General features: G+C 41.7%; 1 protein-coding gene across 1 annotated transcript; it reads left to right on the top strand.

The window, feature by feature from the left end:
- Nucleotides 1-10,920: 10,920 nt before the first annotated feature.
- LOC146578238 (E3 ubiquitin-protein ligase TRIM21-like) lies at nucleotides 10,921-12,604 on the top strand. Its single transcript, XM_085268577.1, has one exon. The coding sequence runs from the start codon at nucleotides 10,921-10,923 to the stop codon at nucleotides 12,568-12,570; it is 1,650 nt and encodes a 549-aa protein (XP_085124703.1). The 3' UTR covers nucleotides 12,571-12,604.
- Nucleotides 12,605-19,487: the final 6,883 nt, after the last annotated feature.

Below are 19,487 nucleotides of genomic sequence, written 5' to 3' on the forward strand. Positions count from 1 at the left end.
CAGTCTGATGAAGGTCTCTGCAAAGAGGTCATTAAGAGTAACTGTGTCTGTTTCTACATTGAAACTGTGACACTAACCTCTGTCCTGAAGGTCATTGACTGAATATTGATCATGTGAGTCATCACACGAGCAGAGGTGTGAATACAGGCGTAGGTCATTACAGGTGAACAGGTGAAGCCTCCATGAGACATTGATCTCAAGACTACTGAAAAACGTGATCTTCTTCACAGTGCTGCTTCAGCTCACTGACGTTTATGTACGTTATGCACAGCTCTCTGAAATCCCACCAACACATTTCATTCAATGTTAGGGTCTCGGCTTTGGACTATCGCAGCACCTCAATTTCAAAAATGGACAAATGAACAAAAGCATTTTGTTCTCAGACATTCAGACTGTCTCTAAACATTCTCAGTAAAAAAAAAAATTATAAATAATCTGAGTTCAGTTCAACAGACAGAAACTCAAACTCAGTCCTTCACTCACTCATACACAACAACACTGACGTCGCCACACAGGTGAGAACGAAGGTAGGCTGGGCGTACCTGTATGTGGACTAACCACAGAGGTCCAGAGAAGCATGAACAAATGAATTCATCTTTAGAAAGTGAACAAATCCTGACTGTGGTTTGTATTTATGCACCAAACAACAGTTGAGAGCAGCCAGTCTGTTGGGGGTAACTGGGTGGGGTACTCAAGGGTTCTTCATCCAGTGAATCTTTGGAGACTTTAGAGCTCATGTGGACAATGACAGTGAGACCTGGGTGGCGTGACTGGGCACATCATGCGGAGGCCCAGGTCTTTGGGGCCTACAGACACCACAAAAGAAGAAGATCAAATGGAAAATGAATGATGGAAACTGAGGTCAGAGCTGCAGACTTGCTGGTGAGGAGAGGTAATGATCTTCAGGCAAGGCAAGCGCTGTTCAGTCCTCTCCTCATCTTCCTCATGCTCCTTTGTATATTCCATGTAGCATTAAAGGCACAAATGAGTTTAAACAGGTAAAGTCAGGTAAATGGATCCTGGTTATTGATTCAAAGTGACAAAAGTCAGTAAAGAATAAATGTTTAGGCTTTATTGTGTCAGTCAGACAAACATTAACAGTAACCTGTCTCTTCTATCGGACACAGAGATGAGTGATGACATCAGAAATAAACCTGAGTGCAAACAAAGGGAAATGTTTCTTCTGTGAGCTGTGTGACGTTAGCACTGACCAGCAGAGGGCGTCGGAGTCACATGATTGAAAATAAATAAAAGAAATCTTGCCTCCTTGTCTCCTCCCTCCTTCCACCATGTCTTCCCCACTCTCACATTCTTACTTCTCCAGTCTCATTGTTCCTTCCTCCTCTATGTATGTCTCCTTCATCGCTTCTTTACTCTTTTTACCCTTCTCTTCTTTCACTTTATCTCCTGCCTCCTCCTATGTTGCCTCTATCTTCTTGTCTCAAAGTTTCCTTCATCCTTCACTCCTCCTTCGTTGCCTACTCTCTCCTTGTCTCATTTATTTCACTCTTCTTTATTTTCTTCTTTTCAGTTTCCTCCTTGTCTCTCATTGGTTCCTGCCTCCTCCCCCCTTGACTGTGAGGATTCGTGAAGGTGAAACATGTTCAACACAAACTGATTCTCCACACACATCTATGGGCTCAAATTGTGGTCATAAATATTTTGTACTTGTAAATCTGACCGACTAGTTGTGAACTGAGTTTTGTAACCTTGTAAACCAAAATATCTAAAACATTTATGTTTGTGCATCTATAGATGCAAATTGGTGTGTGTGCAAGAAAGATTTGGGTTTTTTTGTTTGTTTGTTTTTAAAAGAAAGAAAAGAAAAATAATAATAACAATAATTATTATTGTTACCAGCCTAATAATAATTAGGCTGAAGAACCAACAATTTTAGCCCATAAGAACCATAAGAATGAACTACCTCCAGGACCTGAAGCTCAGTAAAGCACCCCTCCAACAGCCAAACCTATCTGTTCTCTCATTGGATTGTTAAATTTGTGATTGACATGACGTTAACCAATCAGCTTAAAGGAAGAAAAATTCGGTCAAAATTTGTACTTTGAGGTTGTGTGATCCCCTTACAGTCTGAGCACACCCTTCACTCCCCAATATTTAAATATGGGGACCACTACCCGAGTCTGAGAGTCAAGGGCCCCAGATATGCAACGTTGCAAAGGCCTGTCAACCAAGTGAGCCCTACAACATCGAGAGCCTTCAGGAACTCAAAGTGAATCCCATCCACACTACAGGCTCTGCCACCAACCAGGTGTTTAATTGTGTGGATATTGAGTTCCTGTTTCTCTTTAATCTTTATACTTTATTATTCTAGTTGCTTCCGTACACTTTTTGGCACTTAACTACTTCCACAATTTTCAGCCGATTTTCACGGTTTAAATTTTAAACTATTCTGCTATTTTTTGCTAATGCCGGCTATATCTTTTGGTGCTCATAACTTCTATACTTTTTGAGATATTGAATTTTTTTTTGCAATATTTTTGCCCATTGAAATGAATGGAACACATTATCAATGTGGTCACTTATTTCTGCTCGCCGGGCTGAGCTGTGTTTTAGCTCAGTGAGATGAGCATCCGTTCTCAGACTGGGAGGCCCGGGTTCAAATCCCGCTTGTGGCAACATTTCTTTCAGTTAACAGTTAAACTTTTTTAACTCTTTTCAACACAAATTTCAGCTTTTTCATCCCTTTTCAGCAGAATTTTCAGTTTTTTCACCACTTTTCAGCACAAATCCCAGCTTTTTCAGCTGTTTTCAGCAAAAACCTCTTTTCACCTCAATTCTCTGCAGCTTCTGCTCATTTCAGCAGAATTGTCAGTCCCTCCACCTCTTCTTTGTGAGAAAGAGTTTGGCGCAGTGAGATGAGTAGCTTCTTTGAGACTAGAACGGCCAGGTTCGAATCCTGCTCAGGGCAGCATTTTTTTTTTTTTTCAACTTTTTCAGCTTTTTTCAGCAGACAGCTTCAGCTTTAAAGCATCCACACTGCATTTTCGCAGGAAATGCAAATTTTTCTAGTTGCCTCATTGATTCCAGACTCACTTCCCTTACAGAAGATCATCTGTGGGATTAGGACGGCTTGAAAAAGTCTTCATACCCCTTGAAAATTGACACATTTTTTCACCTTAAAACCACAAACTTAAATGTTTTTATTTATGTTTTTAGTAATAGGCAGAGGCTAGCCTGTTTGGCACCCTGGGTGAACACTCCATTAAAAAAAGATGATCTGATGTCTTCTCTGCTTAATAAGGTAATTAAAGAAGCTCTGACACATTTTTCTGTATGTTTTTACATAATTCCACCATTTCTGGTTATAGATGCAGAAACTTCATGAAATGAAAAATCTTCCTGATCACAACCTCACTCTTTTTCTAAATGACTTCTGCATACTATTGTGAATAAAAAAATGAAATCTGAGATTTGCGAAACAGTTCTTTCTGTTGTTATTTATAATTTACGAAACCCCCAGATCTTGTGTAACTGGGTTTGTAAAGGCAGTTGTTCAAGCTCAGCAGCCTTGCAGTGACAGTCGGTCACGGGACTTTCATAGCGATCTGAAACTGCAGCTTCCCAGTGAGAAGCTTACAGGTAGTCACAGGGGTCATAATTTAATAAAAAGATTTACTCAATCTAGCCTTCCTTAGTTATTGTCTGTATCCTGTAAATGTTCTTTTATGTAGTTTTAATTATTTTATTTTATTGTTAAATAATCTCCTAGTCGAGTTGTGTTTGTATTTTCTTTTACATATTTTCACTGCACTGCAGCAAATTAGTGCGCTCCACCTGTTGGTGTATTTATTGGCTTTTAATGTTTCCTTCCTAGCAAACTGCACATATAATTTATGTCCACTCAGGACTGTATGCTTGTCTTTCCACGTTCATATGTATATTTATATTTAGTCCCATGTCTCTGTATTCATCTGTTTATCTTAATAGTTTTGTTATCATATCTCTGTTTCTACACTCATTTTATATGTTGTTTCTTGTATATTTGCTGCTATGATAACTCAGTTTCCCTCTGAGATCAATAAAGTTTCTCTGATTCTGATGAAGACGAGTGTATTAGAAACAGCTCGTCCTTGTGGAGAAGCAGCAGCGTGACGAGCTGATGATGTTAACAGGGAAGTGGTGAAGCTGAAGGTATCACTCTGCTGTCGGTCTCCAACATGACAACATGCCGACTTCATCTGTCGCTCTGCTCCTCGGTGAGTCAAACCCTCCCTTCTTCAATTCTTTATCACAGCTCCAACACACAGGTCAAAGGTAAAGAGCCTATTTCCAGCAGCTGGAAGCTCTCGCTGATAGTTTCTCTCACATGAAATCTGTTCAGATCTGTTGGTTTTGTTTCCTTGGTGAGAAGAAGTGATCACTACTTCTTTTGTTTATCTAAGGCTGGTTGTATCTGATATTTGTTTGTGTGTTTGGACACAAATCAAGTGGTGTATTTCCTGTAAGCACCTCATATTTAACTCGAGTGTATGAAGATACAGCAAATGACAGAAAACTGTTTCAATTGCATAAACTCTTTAAAATTTAGAAGTTTAACTCTGCGTTTCTCTGTCCTGTAATCTGGACTGACTCACAGAGCTGAAGCTTCATGTCGTGTCTGTAAGAGAGGAAAGTGACCTGTTTTCATCAAACATTAACCTTTACTCAGGAAACCACGGCTCCTAGCTGCATGTACCACATGTTCTCCTTATCTGCCTGTTGTAATCATCACTTCCTCTGTTCAGACCAGATTGACTGAGTCTAACTAAATGACTGAAGATAGTTGGTTTTCCAGAATTAACGTCGGATTTTCCTCATTTTCTGTATGCTTTGTTAATTTTCTGATGGCGATTTAGACGAGCGGGACTCAAACGACTGTAATGTTTACTAAACAGATTTTTCAGGTCGCTCACTCAGCAGCTGATATTGCCAAAGTCGCCTAACTTTAATCCAGTGATCTCGGTGGTTTGATGGTTCATTAACTCTGATTGCTTTTTAAATGTCTCTGTTTTACTTAGCCAGTAAGAGCTAAATGGGCCTAACCTTCCTTCGCCAGCACTGGCTATGGGAACCTGCTAATGTTGGGTTTAATGTTGTGATTAGTAGAATCTGTAGTTTTTTACTTACTGAACAACTACTTAGAAACCTGCAGACGTATCGATATAAAAGAATTAGGGCCTGCAAAACAAGCAGGTCAACCCCAGCAGTTTTAACTGGTCCTGATATAAAACTGCTAGGACAGGTTACTCTCTCCTGGGAAGTTGGCTGCAGCCATGTGGATTTCTGAATGGAAGAGATCCATGTACATGCCGATTTTTTAATCATCCAATGCATTAAAAAACAATAGTCATAAATAAAGTGTTTTGGCTTGTGATTCCTAAATAAACGCACTAACACTAGCTACACGTTTTTAAAGGGTGCAAATCCAAGTCTCCTATTCAGTGACTCTGGTCTCCAGAGCTGAAAATAGGTTTGAGGTTCTTTTGAGAATTCTGAAGTTGGTTTAGTCTAAAGTGCCTGAGTTGAGAGCAGGTTCGTGTAATTTCAGATTTCTACCTAAAAAGAAATTAAAAGGAAAAATAGACCATTTTCCATCCCCAATATTTGAATCCATAACAATGGGAATATAACAGTTAATACTAAATATTAAACATTATTGTGCAGCACATAAGATCAACAGAACACAGTGTGCTTTGAGGTAGGAGCCAAAAAGGGTGTAGTTTGTGTGTGTGATCACCCGTGTGTACACCTGTGAGCATGGACGCGCTTGTTTTTAAAAGGTTCCTTCATGTAATGATCTGCTAGAGGGTGTGGGGGGGCCACAGCCCCGTCCTCCAAGGCATGAAGCAGGTATGGAGGAGATCAAAACTCCAGACATCCAGAGGCCCCCAGAGCACAAGAGACCAAGGAAGACCAACAGAGTGGCAGCCGCGCCACTGTCCCAGAAAGAGCTGAGGAGAGTCCCAGATGAGGGCTCACTCAGCAGCCGCGGAGCAGAAGCCAGGGGGGGTTGCAGTGACGCGCCCGTGAGCTCCGCCGGCAGCCAGCTGCGCCTGAGTGACCGAGCCCCAGGCTGAGAGGCCGGGGGCACCCCACCCCCGAAGTGGCCCAAGCGAGCCCCAGGCTCCAGGCCCCGACAAGCGGCCGCCAAGGAGTGAGCCGGTGTGTACCTGGACGCCCATCCCCAGACACAAAGAACCACCAACGCACTGATGTCTGAGGGCGTCTGCCACCGGATATGAACTTTTTTCAAGACAGTGAATCTTGAAACCAGAGAAAAAATAGAGAGTTTTAACTTGTTCCATTGGCAGATTTTTTTCACTTATTTCAAGCTAAAATATTTATTAGAATTCAAATTTAGACAGAAACAAAGTGAATAATATTATTTTATTATCACGTTGATGCAGCACATGGTTCAGTTAGCTTTGTATAAACACGTGTTAGAAATGTTCTTCAATCAGCTCTTTTTACTCTCATTTCACAGCCAGTACTTTTTACTTTTACTTGAGTAAAGAAGTTGAAACAGTACTTGGAGTATTTTTAACAGTAGTACTTCTACTTCAGTACAGACTGTATGTACCTCCCACCCGCTGCACACAGTCACTGAGTACAGACCGGCTGATTCCTGTAAAGGGAGAGGCAGGAAGAGGCGGAGCAACAGCTGAAAAACAAGAAGCTCAATGTCATTTTGCAGAAGTGAAAGTGTGAGAGAGCAGCAGCAGAGCTGCAGTCGAGTCCTGTTTGTCTCTAAAAGAAGATTCACTGGAGTCCATCAGGTTCCTCTCAGCAACAGTGGTGAGTGCAGCTGATCACACTTCCTGCTTCTACACAAATCTTCACTCTGTTCACTTCATCAGGGCTCTAGAGCGCCACCTCATTTCTCCATGGTGCCACTTAGGCTACGTCCACTAGTGATGTGCGGATCGATCCTGAAATATCGATTCCTCCGATACCAGTCATATATGTTCTAGAATCGATTCTCACATTAAAATATCGATATTTTAGTAATTTAGGGTAAATTTGTAGTTTATCATTAACAGCAACACAGTGGAAAGAAACTATAACATTCGGATTGTCTACATTCAAAGGAACTACTTCCTCTTCTGCCTTTCATAGTCATGTGCGAAATATGGCTGTATAAATGTCTCGCAGCCCCTTGGCGCGCGCACAACAATGGCTGAGCGTAATTGTGTGGACGTATTTTACCTCCACAAACAGCTGAGACGTGGTTTGCGATACATGTGGCAAAAAAGTGCTCCAAGAGTGAGGTGTTGTAGCCACACTTGTCAACCTTGAGACCTCAGAATTAGGAAGACATTCAAAAGGGCTGTTGGGGGGGTGATAAATACATTTTACAGTGTTTATTTATCGGATAAAATACGTTAAATGTCACCGTTATTATTGGCTGGGCCAAAAACAGCGGGGCTGTCCAAATTCAGAGGCTGCTTCCACCTGAGGACCAGGCCTTCGTGGTCTAAAGAAAGCCGTCACGTATACGTCACGAGCTCCCTCGGTGGAGTGAAACTTGCCGTCTGCTCCTTGCTATCTAAAATATAACCGGGCGCTGGCGTAAAATCTCGACCGCCTCACACTTTGTTTAATTAGTTTTCTGTTTAACGTTTATTCAGCTGTGTGAAAACCCCGCAGGAACCCTCCTGAGGGATTAATAAAGTTAAATTTAATCTAATATAATAACTTTAATCTCAGCCAAACCGATTTACTCACGAACAAATAAAACACTGAAAAAGCCAAACAATAACATTTTTAGGTTATCAAAGTGACTTATATATCATGTTTAACCCGAGTAGCGAAAGACCGCGGGGGTTTGAAGACGATGTGTCGGTCGGCTCAGATATTTAAAGTTTACACAGCTACATTCTGAAAACCTGAAAATATGTTAAAAGTTTTTTTGCGACCCAGAAAGAGAAATAAGAGTGATATTAAAACTAAGTCGCTGCCGCCATTGTTGGAAACTGGAATTGGCTGGGCCGCGCTATGAATTCTGCGATATGGTTTTTCAATTTTGTTGCCTGGGTGGAAAATTGGGAGAAATTCAGGATTCTGTCGGAAAAATCAGGAGGGTTGGCATGTATGGTTGTGGCAACATCATTAACCTTGTCAAACACCTCAGAGTAAATCATATCACAGAATATGACGAGCGTATGTTGAGGTGAACTGAAGAGGAGGACAGGGACAGGTGACGTCTCTCACGGAGTCCTTTAGTGCTGCAGGCAGGCAGGTGTTCAAATAGTGTACAAACTTCAGTTTTTTTATTTCTATATGATGAACTCTGCATTATTAAGTGATAAGAACAAGAAATCTGATGTCCTGTAATCATTATGACGCTATAATTTGAGATACAATAAATAAAATGAGTTTGTGTACAAAGTATCGGTATCGGATCAGTATCGCCAATACCATCCTGAATATTACTTGGTATCGGATCGGAAAGGAAATCAGTGGTATCGCACATCACTAACGCCCGGATAGATTTGAAAACAGCGCTCCGCGTCCACACTGGTGTTTTCAGTCGTTTTCACAGAGTTGTGCGTCCACATTAAGACGGCTGAAAACGCTTACGTTCCAGTCCTGCGCATGCGTGAAACGCAAGACGATTCGACCGGTCTCATTTCTGTCTGCCGCTTATTCACTTTCCGGCTGTTTGAAACGTCGCAGCAGAGGTGGAGGAAAAGCACCGAGTTTTAAAATGGACTAACAATGAGGTGGAGTTGTTGCTGCGAGTAACACAAAAGTACAAAGTTGCAAAAGCGAGAGAGAATTAAAGAACTTGAAGAAAAGCTCTGTGGAGCATGTGCAGACTGATATTCATCTTTAATAGGACTGTCAAAACTGCTGCTGTATAATGCTCTCCACTATCTTTGTTTAATTGGTCACATGCCTGCATCACATGACTAACATGCATCATTGTTTTAGAAAGTCTCTGTTTTCACTGTTCACTGTGACACAAACGCACCGTCTCCAAATTATTTACTTTCCAGCTGTTTGAATCGTCGCAGCAGAGGTGAGCAGCGTGATAGGAGTGGATGTAGCTGTGGGTAATGAGAAAAGATGAAAAGAACGATTGATAACTTTTTCGTTAAGGCCGGTGCTCTGACACGGAGCCATCAACCTCTCAGTGTCTAACACTGGTCTGCAGACAGCATCAGATAATGAGCCACATTAGATGGACTCTGAGCCCACTGACAGTAAAAGGGTGAAGTGTAGACATTTGGAAGAGAGCGGCCTGACCAGTTTCTCTGACTATGATACTGTAAAGCTGACAACATGATGCATTTACTGTGGTGAGTGTGCAAAGACCATGGCAGGTGTTGTGCCAAGGTAGGGATCCCCAACAGGATCTGTTTCCCTGCGTCAGGAACATCGGCTGGGCAGGGAAAGCGGACCCAACGCACTCCGCCTCCATCACGACCAACTAGACGTGGAAGGAGTGATGTTTTAGTGACAACATGAAAGATGAGTGTGACCGTTCAGTTTGTGGGTTACAACAGAAAATGATACATTTATTGTTCTCGTGTGTTATCGGACGGGATCGTTTTAACAAACCGAGGACATTTTCCTGATAATTATCTGTATCCTCCTGTAACTTTACTGTTTAAAGAGCTAAAACCTCCAACATTTCAGGATCAATAAGTCCTTATAAGACGTGTTTGTGAGCTAAAAATCAAGAATGTGGGATACTGTTTGTCTGTGTCAGCCAAACAACTTCACATCTTTGTAACGACTGTTAAAAAGATGTTCATCCTGTTGATCCTGTTCATCTGGACGCTGCACTGTACAGCAGACACGACGTTGTTCAGTTTGTGTTTCAGATGAACCAGTTTGTGTCTGAGTGTGTTGCTGGGTCTCCACCAGTTACTCTGACAACTGAAGGTTCAAGATTTTTATTTTGACATTTGCACACAGGACCAACAGTCCATGCACAGTGGAATACTTGTGCAGAGCTTTCCAAGTCAAATCACACTTTAACAATATAAAGACAAAAAAGCAGAAGGATAGAAATGAAGTCCGGAGTAGGGTAGTCGTACTATTTTCTATATACAAAGAAAAAGAAGAAAATGTACAGAGAGTGTGTAGTTCTCTACCTCTTATCGCACTCACAGTGTTGCACATTTGTTCCACAGATCTGTTTCACAAGTCTGTTGTGAGTGTATTGCCCGATGGTCAGTGAACCGATGATACATTCAAAGTGAGGTTAAGTAGTGCTGTGTTATTTTAAGTGTTCAGTGTGTTTTTGTTTGCCGTCAGTCTGACAGTTGTGGGGAAGAAGCTGTTGAAGAATCGTGTTCTGTGTGTGATGCTGCTGTCCGCTCTGTTGTGTCTGAGATTGTATGTGCAGCTTTGTATGTGCAGGTCCATGGATGCAAGTGTTGTTCCCATAATCCTCTCTGCAGACTTTCTGACTCTTTGCAGAGCCTTCCTCTCTGTCTGTGTAGTGTTTCCATACCAGACAGTGATGCCTGCGGTGAGGATGCTGTCTATCAGTCCTCTGCAGGCCTGGGTGAGAGGGTGGTGGTTCATGCCAGCTTTCCTGAGCAGCCGAATGAAATAAAGCCTTTGCTGGGCTTTTTTCACAGTTGCTGTAGTGTTGAGAGTCCAGCTCAGGTCTGATGTAACCTGCAGTCCCAGGAATCTGTGGCTGTTTGCCCTCTCCACCTCCGTCCCTTTGACGATAAGAGGCTGCAGGGGAGGGAGTTCTTCCAAAAGTGCAGTATTCATTCCTTGGTCCGTGTTGAGGATGACGTGAAGAAGCTTCTGTGATGAAAAGAAACTTAAAGAAGTCCAGACGCTTTTCTCTCCAAGCTCCTCAGACTACTGACACTTGTTTCTCTCTTTGTAAAATGAAATTTAAAGTGAATTTTGAATCAAATGTTTCTCTTCTTTCTCCCTCAGAGTGCAGACATGTCTGCTGCCAGCAATCTGCGATCTGAAGATCAGTTTCTGTGCTCCATCTGTCTGGATGTGTTCACTGATCCAGTCTCTACACCATGTGGACACAACTTCTGCAAAACCTGCATCAGTCAGCACTGGGACATGAATCAGAGCTGTCAGTGTCCCATGTGTAAAGAGACTTTCTACACTCGACCTCAGCTGAAGATCAACACTTTGTTCTCTGAGATGGTTGCTCAGTTCAGACGTGAAGCTCAGCAGAAAGCCAGCAGCAGCAGCTCAGAGCAACAAGCTGCCAAACCAGGAGAAGTTCCCTGTGACGTCTGCACTGGAACCAGACTGAAGGCCCTGAAGTCCTGCCTGGTGTGTCAGACCTCCTACTGTCAGACTCACCTGGAGCCTCATCTGACACTGAAAGGTCTGAAAAGACATCAGCTGGTTGATGCTGTGGAGAACCTGGAAGGCAGGATGTGCACGAAGCACGATAAACTCCTGGAGCTGTTCTGTAAGACCGACCAGACATGTGTCTGCATGCTCTGCCCTGTTTTAGACCACAAGAACCACGAGTTTGTTCCTCTGAGAGAAGAATATGAAGGAAAGAAGGCAGAGCTGGAGAAGACAGAGGCTGAGATTCAGCAGATGATCCAGAAGAGACGACTGAAGATTCAGGAGATCACAGAGTCGGTGAAGATGAGTAAAGATGCTGCAGACAGACAGAAAGCAGAAGGTGTTCAGGTCCTCACGGCTCTGATGGAGTCTGTTGAGAGACGCCTGAAGGAGCTCATGAAGGAGATCGAAGACAAACAGGAAGCTACAGAGAAACAGGCTGAAGGTCTCATCAAAGATCTGGAACAGGAAATCTCTGAGCTGATGGAGAGAAGCTCTGAGGTGGAGCAGCTCTCACGCTCTGAAGACCACCTCCACCTCCTCCAAAGCTTCTCCTCCCTGAAAGCTGCTCCACCCAACAAGGACTGGACAGAGGTCAGCGTTCATCCACCATCATATGAGGAGACTGTGGGGAGAGCTGTGGCTCAGCTGGAGGAGACAGTCTGGAAACCCATGAAGAAGAAGCTGTTTGAGGCTGAGCTGCAGAGGGTGCAGCAGCATGAGGTGGATGTGACTCTGGATCCTGATACAGCTCATCCTAATCTCATCCTGTCTGATGATGGAAAACAAGTGTACTGTGGTGATGTGAGGAAGAAACTTCCAGACAACCCAGAGAGATTTTCTTACTATGGTATGGTTTTAGGAGAGCAGAGTTTCTCTTCAGGCAGATTTTACTTTGAGGTTCAGGTTAAAGGAAAGACTGAGTGGGATTTAGGAGTGGCCACAGAGTCGATCAACAGGAAGGGAAACATCACAGCGAGTCCTCAGGATGGTCTTTGGACTGTGATGCTGAGAAATGGAAATAAGTACAGTGCTTGTGCTTCCCCTCTCGTCCCCCTCTGTCTTCATCCTGGTCCTGAGAAGGTGGGGGTGTTTGTGGATTATGAGGAGGGTCTGGTCTCCTTTTATGATGTAGGTGCTGCAGCTCTGATCTACTCCTTTACTGGCTGCTCCTTCACTCACAAACTCCACCCATACTTCGGTCCCTGTTTGAATGATGGAGGTAAAAACTCTGCACCTCTGATCATCTGTCCTGTCAATCAAACTGATCAATGACTGATTTAATTGGATGAATGATTGATTTTTCTTGAAGGGAACAAATGAACATATTGAGTGTAAATCCTCTACAGTCTCCATGTTTCTATAGAATCTGATCATCAGGACTCTGATTCACACTTTGATTCTCATGGAGTTTGATTTGAACAGAAGAAAAGTTGAATCAGGAAATGTTCCCACTGATGGAGACTCGAGCTGAAGAGCAAATATCAGAGAACAAATGTCCAAAAGCTTCATTTCCAATAAAGTTTGTTCAATGCTTTGAGTGAATCCAGACTCATGTGTGGCTGTTATACGGAGCATCAGAGTCCAGCTGAGTTATGTTGGATACAAACTGCTTATTTTGGCTCTGTGAGGAGTTTTGTTCACTGAAAACTGATGAGACGGATAATATTCAAAGAACTCTGTAGAGATTCATGCATCCATGTTCTCCACCTGCAGGTGTGGAGGAGAAAGGTGGAGCACAGACTGCTGCATCCTTCCAGTCACATCATTTTGATGATTATATTTGCATGTTGTGATGATTTGGGTTAAAGACAAACAGAGTTGAACGGCTGCAGTCACAGCATGAAGACGATGCTGAAGCTGAGCTGTCAGTGAACATGTTTCACTGTGATTTGATTTGAAGAATAGAAAGTGTGTGTGGCTGCTGACAGCTGCAGTCTCTGCTAGTCTGCATAACACACACACAACTTTCCCCCTGAGGCAACGATGCAGCAACAACACAACAGCTGCAGACACACACACACTGTTAAAGAACACTTTACTGTTTAAGGCAGAATTCCTCAGTAACAATGATTTGAGTCTACTGTGTCTACTGTGGTTTCCAACATACAATCTACTGAAACATGTTTTTCTTTGTGCCGTACAAACTATTTGATCACAACATCTTTGCTTTTTTCCTCCAATCGTTTATTCTGATTATTTTATTTAGTTTAACTAAGAAAAGCTTAAAATTTAACTCTTAACCTGATTTAAACGTTTAATTTCTCATTAACTCAGACTTTTAATTTATTTCCTTGTTTAATGTATTATTTCTTTATCCTTGTTTAAGTTTTGCCGATCCTTTCTGTGTAACCTGTTTAATCTGACCTTTGACCCTTTAATTTTAACTTAACAGTACTCTTGTTTTGACCTTTGACCTCTTTATTCCTTATAACCAAAAAAACCCTTTTATCTGATATTTTCACCTTATTGATTGATTATATATATCTATTATATTTTCTCACCTTACCTTTCATTTCATTCATTCATTTCATTTATTTATTCATTTTCAGGCACAACAAATACGTATATTGAACATAAAATACACAAAACAAAAAACAAAAATTGCCTGAAAAAGGAGTGGGACAAAGAAAACTTATTAAATCCCACCCCTATACTCACTCATCAACAAAAAAAACAATAAACTTCCCGCAGCTACGCCCATCATTGCATACAGACCCATCAACAGCCCCGGGCACATACAAGCTTCTAAACGGCAGCTCGCAAACAACAATTAGAGCCTTCATAACTGAATACAGAATATATAAATTATAAATTACATTACCACAGGTAACAGGCAGTAATAACTACAAGTAACAAACACACATACATATACATACATATATATCTACACACACAAGTACATATATGTACATACATATTTTGGAATTTTTGCATTGTTTCAATTGTAAACTCAGACTGTTCCAGATTTTCACACCACATACAGACACACAAAAACCTTTACGGGTTGTTCGAGTTCTGGGTAATTTGAATTCTCCAAAGCCTCTCACATTATAAACCTTTTCTCGAATTTCAAATCTAGTTTGTAAATTTGCCGGTAAAAGTTTAGTAAAAGCTTTATACAAAATTATGGATGTATTGTAATTAACCAGATCCTGGAATTTAAGTAACTTTGCCTGAAGAAAGAGTTTATGAGTATGATCTACGTACAGTAACCAGCCTTGTGAATAATACGCAGTGCTCGTTTCTGTACTGTGACTAATGGATTAGTTGTATTTTTATATGTATTTCCCCACACTTCCACACAATATGTAAGATATGGAAGAACCAGGGTACAGTACAGAGTACGAAGTGCATCTTTATCAAGGAATTGTTTCACTTTGTTCAAAACTGCGAGGCTTCTGGAAATTTTGGTTTTTATGTGTCTGACGTGGGGTTTCCATGAAATTTTGTTATCAATTATAACTCCCAAAAATTTGTTTTCACTCACATTATCAATTGGTACGCCTTCAATGATAATTGGTAATTCTATATTATATTTTAAATTACCAAAAAACATTGCTTTAGTTTTATTTATATTTAATGATAATTTATTTATGTCCATCCATTTTTTAATTAATTTTAGCTCCCTGTTTACAGTCATTACAAGATCAGTATAATCATCGCTACTGAAAAATATGTTGGTGTCATCTACAAACAGTATGAGTTTAAGTACTTGAGAAACATCAAAAATATCATTTATGTATACATTGAAAAGTTTTGGTCCCAACACTGACCCTTGGGGAACACCACATGTAATACCAAGTTTCTCTGAATGGTAATGCCCTATGCTAACATATTGTTCCCGACCTGTTAGGTAACTTTTTAACCAGTTACCAGCTTTCCCTCGAATACCATATCTTTCCAATTTATCCAGTAAAATTGAGTGATTGATTGTGTTGAAGGCCTTTTTGAGATCAACAAAAATACCAACTGCATATTTATTTTTATCCAGTGTATCAGTAATTTCTTCTACTGCCTCAATTACCGCCATTGAAGTGGTTCTTTGCGTTCTGAAACCATACTGACCAACATTTATTATTTGACGTTTTTCAAGGAATTTTTCTAATCTTGAATTAAAAAGTTTTTCTAGAATTTTTGAGAATTGAGGCAGTAGAGAAATAGGCCTATAATTGGTAAAACTGTGTTTGTCATTACTTTTATATAGTGGTATTACTTTCGCAGTTTTCATTTTTTTTGGAAAACAACCGGACTGAAATGATAAATTACAGATATATGTTAAGGGACTAGCAATATTCAGAATAACCTGTTTAACTACAGACATATTTATGTCATGATAATCAATTTAAGACTTACTTTTACATTTTAATGTGATATTTATTACTTCTTGCTCATTTGTAGCTGAGAGGAACAGTGAAAAGGGATTTGATTTTATATTACTGATATTTTCATTTTTATGACACGGGATGTCCGCTGCTAGTTCAGGGCCAACATTTATGAAGAATTTATTGAACCCATCGACAATATTACTCATGTTGTGATTTTCACCATTTGCATCAGTAAAATATTCAGGATATGATGTTCCAGAAGATCCTTGTTTAATTAAGTTGTTTAACACATCCCAAGTTCCTTTTATATTGTTTTTATTTTCATATAATCTTCTTCTATAATAAAGTTGTTTGCTCGTTCTTATAATATCAGTCAATTTATTTCTATATGCTTTATATCTTTGTTCCACTTCTTTTGTTTTTACTTTGATAAACTGTTTATACAGATTGTTTTTCTTTTTGCAAGCATTAATAATTCCTTTTGTGAGCCAAGGACTTTTTATCTTTTTTTTCTTTGTCATGTGTTCGTTTACAGGACAATGTTTATTGTACCACATAGTAAAAATATCTAGAAAATTATCATAAGCCTTGTCCACATCTGACTCTTCATACACCGAACTCCAATCTTGTTGTGCTAAATCGAAATTGAAGGCATGAATTGCTTCTTCATTTATTGTTCGCTTTGCTATCATGATCTTGGTATCTATTTTTTTTAAATCACAGTCACACAAAGTAAAAACTGGTAAGTGGTCAGTTATATCACAGACAAGCAGACCACTATTAATTTGGAAATCCATGACATTAGTAAAAATGTTGTCAATAATAGTGGCGCTATGTGATGTTATTCTGCTTGGCTTTGTTATTGTTGGATATAGTGATAAGCTGTACATCGTGTCAGTAAAGTCATCAATGGCTTTTAACCTTGTTGGATTTAGCAAATCAATGTTAAAATCACCACAGATAAATAGTAATTTTTGGTTCACCGAAGCAAACGTTTTTTCTATCCATTCATTAAAAGTGTCAATACTTGAACTGGGTGTCCGATATATGCAACTTATTATAACATTTCTCTTTTTTTTTTTCATTCATGATCTCAATAGTCAAACATTCCAAAATTCCATCAATAGCCATAGACATAGTTGTTACAACATTATATTTTATAGAGTTATGAACATATATAGCAACCCCGCCGCCCGCCTTATTTAATCTATTCATGTATTTTAAATCATATCCATTCAAACAAAAATCTATTCCTTTATCGACATTGAACCAAGTTTCAGTGATGGCTATAACACTAAAGGGGCGAGAAAATTGTTGCAAATAGTCCTTAATGAAATCAAAATTAGAGTACATACTTCTGCTGTTAAAGTGAATTAATGAGAGCTTCCCGTCTAGGTTAATTTCTTTTTCATATTGTTCCTGAGTGAAATAATTAAAATTTTTAACAAAAGTAGAGAGAAAGTTACTTTCAGAATCTATTTCTGGATCTATTATATTATGCTCCTTATATTCACAATCTAGATCAATTACTTTCTGTTGAAGAATTAATTTCAACGTGTCCATGTCATTTCCTGGTGTAATTGATACATTGGTGTCAGTTATACTTGTCCAGATCCTCCATGTTCCTCACTATCAGTACTTTTGCCTCTTCTGGTGTCCCCTGATGTCTGCGTTTTTTCGTGTCAGATGCTCATTAATGAAAACGCCTTTCAGTTTGCGTCCTTGTTTCAGCAGTGCGACCTTGTTCTTCCGATTGACAAATCTCATAACGACGGCCGGCAGTCTGTCACTCCTCCTGGGCAGTGAGTGACATGCTTCTATGTGCTCCAGGTCCATCTCTATCCCCTTGCTTTGGAGGAAGGACGCCACCTGTTGCTCCACCGAGCGGGTCTCCTCGTCGCTGGGCTCCCCGACGTTCCCGGCCACCGCGCGCGCGTACGAGCGTGGCTTGATTTTAATACCGCTGATGACCACGTCGTTCGTACGGGTGTACTGCTCCAGCTCATCCACCCGCCGCTCGAGATCCATGATCCGTCTGTCCTTCTCGGCATTTTGGAGGCGTAGCTGTTTTACCTCCTCCAGAAGCCCCAGAAGCAGCTCCTGCTGCGCCCTGACTGCGGCCACGTCTCCGCACAGCGCTCCGAGGGAGGTTTTAATGTCTTCAACCTCCTCTGGTGTTGGGCCTTTCTTGGGTGGCATACTGAAGCGAGAGCACGAGGCGGCCACCACGAGGGACTCGGAAGCGGAATTTCTGATGATGGCGCCTGGCTAGGCCTGCTGGCTGATGGTGGAGCCTGGCTGTGGCCTGCTGGCTGATGGAGGAGCGTGGCTGGGCCTGCTGGCTGATGGAGGAGCGTGGCTGGGCCTGCTGGATGATGATGGCGCCTGGCTAGGCCTGCTGGCTGATAGTGGAGCCTGGCTGTGGCCTGCTGGCTGATGGAGGAGCGTGGCTGGGCCTGCTGGCTGATGGAGGAGCGTGGCTGGGCCTGCTGGTTGATGGTGGAGCCTGGCTGTGGCCTGCTGGCTGATGGAGGAGCGTGGCTGGGCCTGCTGGCTGATGGAAGAGCCTGGCTGTGGCCTGCTGGCTGATGGAGGAGCCTGGCTGTGGCCTGCTGGTTGATGGTGGAGCCTGGCTGTGGCCTGCTGGCTGATGGAGGAGCGTGGCTGGGCCTGCTGGCTGATGGAGGAGCCTGGCTGGGCTTGCTGGCTGATGGTGGAGCCTGGCTGTGGCCTGCTGGTTGATGGTGGAGCCTGGCTGTGGCCTGCTGGCTGATGGAGGAGCCTGGCTGTGGCCTGCTGGTTGATGGTGGAGCCTGGCTGTGGCCTGCTGGCTGAGATTTCAGGTGAGCAGGTTTTGAAAATCGGATGCTGCGCTGCTGAGGAGCCCGTCTTTCCTGTGACTCCTAACCCTCCCGTTATTTTCCTTTAATTGGACTTTGGTTAAGTTCAATCCGATGTATTAACCGACCTTTGAGGTGAAGTGCAGCTGCGAAGAACGCTACGGCAGGCAATGAGGTGCGTTTAATGTCGCTCTGTTAATTTGAGCGTCCATAAATTGAATGTCTTATTTTTTCTTACTTTATTATTGCTAATTTATTGGAGAATTTGGCCATTTAATTAAGATAGATTTTATGTTGTTGGTGGTAAAGATCTGGATGGATGTTTTATTTTATTCTGTGTTTCTATTTTTCAGTTTTACTTTTCAAGACTTGGTGAATTGCCTTTTTCTACTTTTTGTTTAGTTTTGTTAAAATTAGCAGCAGTGAGAAGTGTTGTTGTCGGTCTTGAATATATTTGATGTAGCCCACACTGTTAAGGTAAGTGTCATGTTTTTAGTTGTTAGTCTGATGAAGAATCTTTTACTTTTCTCCAAAAGTTGATTGTGTTTATCTGGACATAGTGTTTTTCAGGTCCAGCTGAATGCAGGTTTCCCCAGTCTTATACGTGTCAGGAGCATCAGCACAGCTGAAATGCATTTTTCCTAAGCACCGCGTCTCTGTGGCTTTTAAACCCCAAAACACGCTAAAACAAAAATGGGTCCACCCCAAGGATGGGGTCCCCCGGTGTAGTTTCCACTGTGACAGACTGTGGGCTTCCTCAGAGTGAGGCTGAGAGCGGCAGGCCCAGCTGGAGTCTGACCCGTGTCACACAGTGGAGGTCAAACCTTCTGTGCCACAAACACCAGATTAACCAGTTTCACTCATCATCCTTCTACTGTCAGATTTTACTGGTGCAGGTTTGATGAATCACCATCTGAGAACGTCTCTGATGTGGGCGCCACCCACAGGGATCACTTCCTGTAGAAGGGTCACATGACCTGTTATAGGCCTCTTTGTGATGATGACAGCGACGCCCCTTTCGTGT

The sequence above is a fragment of the Mchenga conophoros genome, linkage group LG3 (genome assembly GCF_057382185.1).
Source record: "Mchenga conophoros isolate Kocher_MC1m ecotype Shallow Benthic linkage group LG3, M_conophoros_male_GT1.1, whole genome shotgun sequence".
Lineage (NCBI taxonomy): Eukaryota > Metazoa > Chordata > Actinopteri > Cichliformes > Cichlidae > Mchenga > Mchenga conophoros.

Excerpts from the sequence above, each read along its gene's own strand:
- LOC146578238 (XM_085268577.1), top strand. The coding sequence starts at position 10,921 with ATGTCTGCTGCCAGCAATCTGCGATCTGAAGATCAGTTTCTGTGCTCC.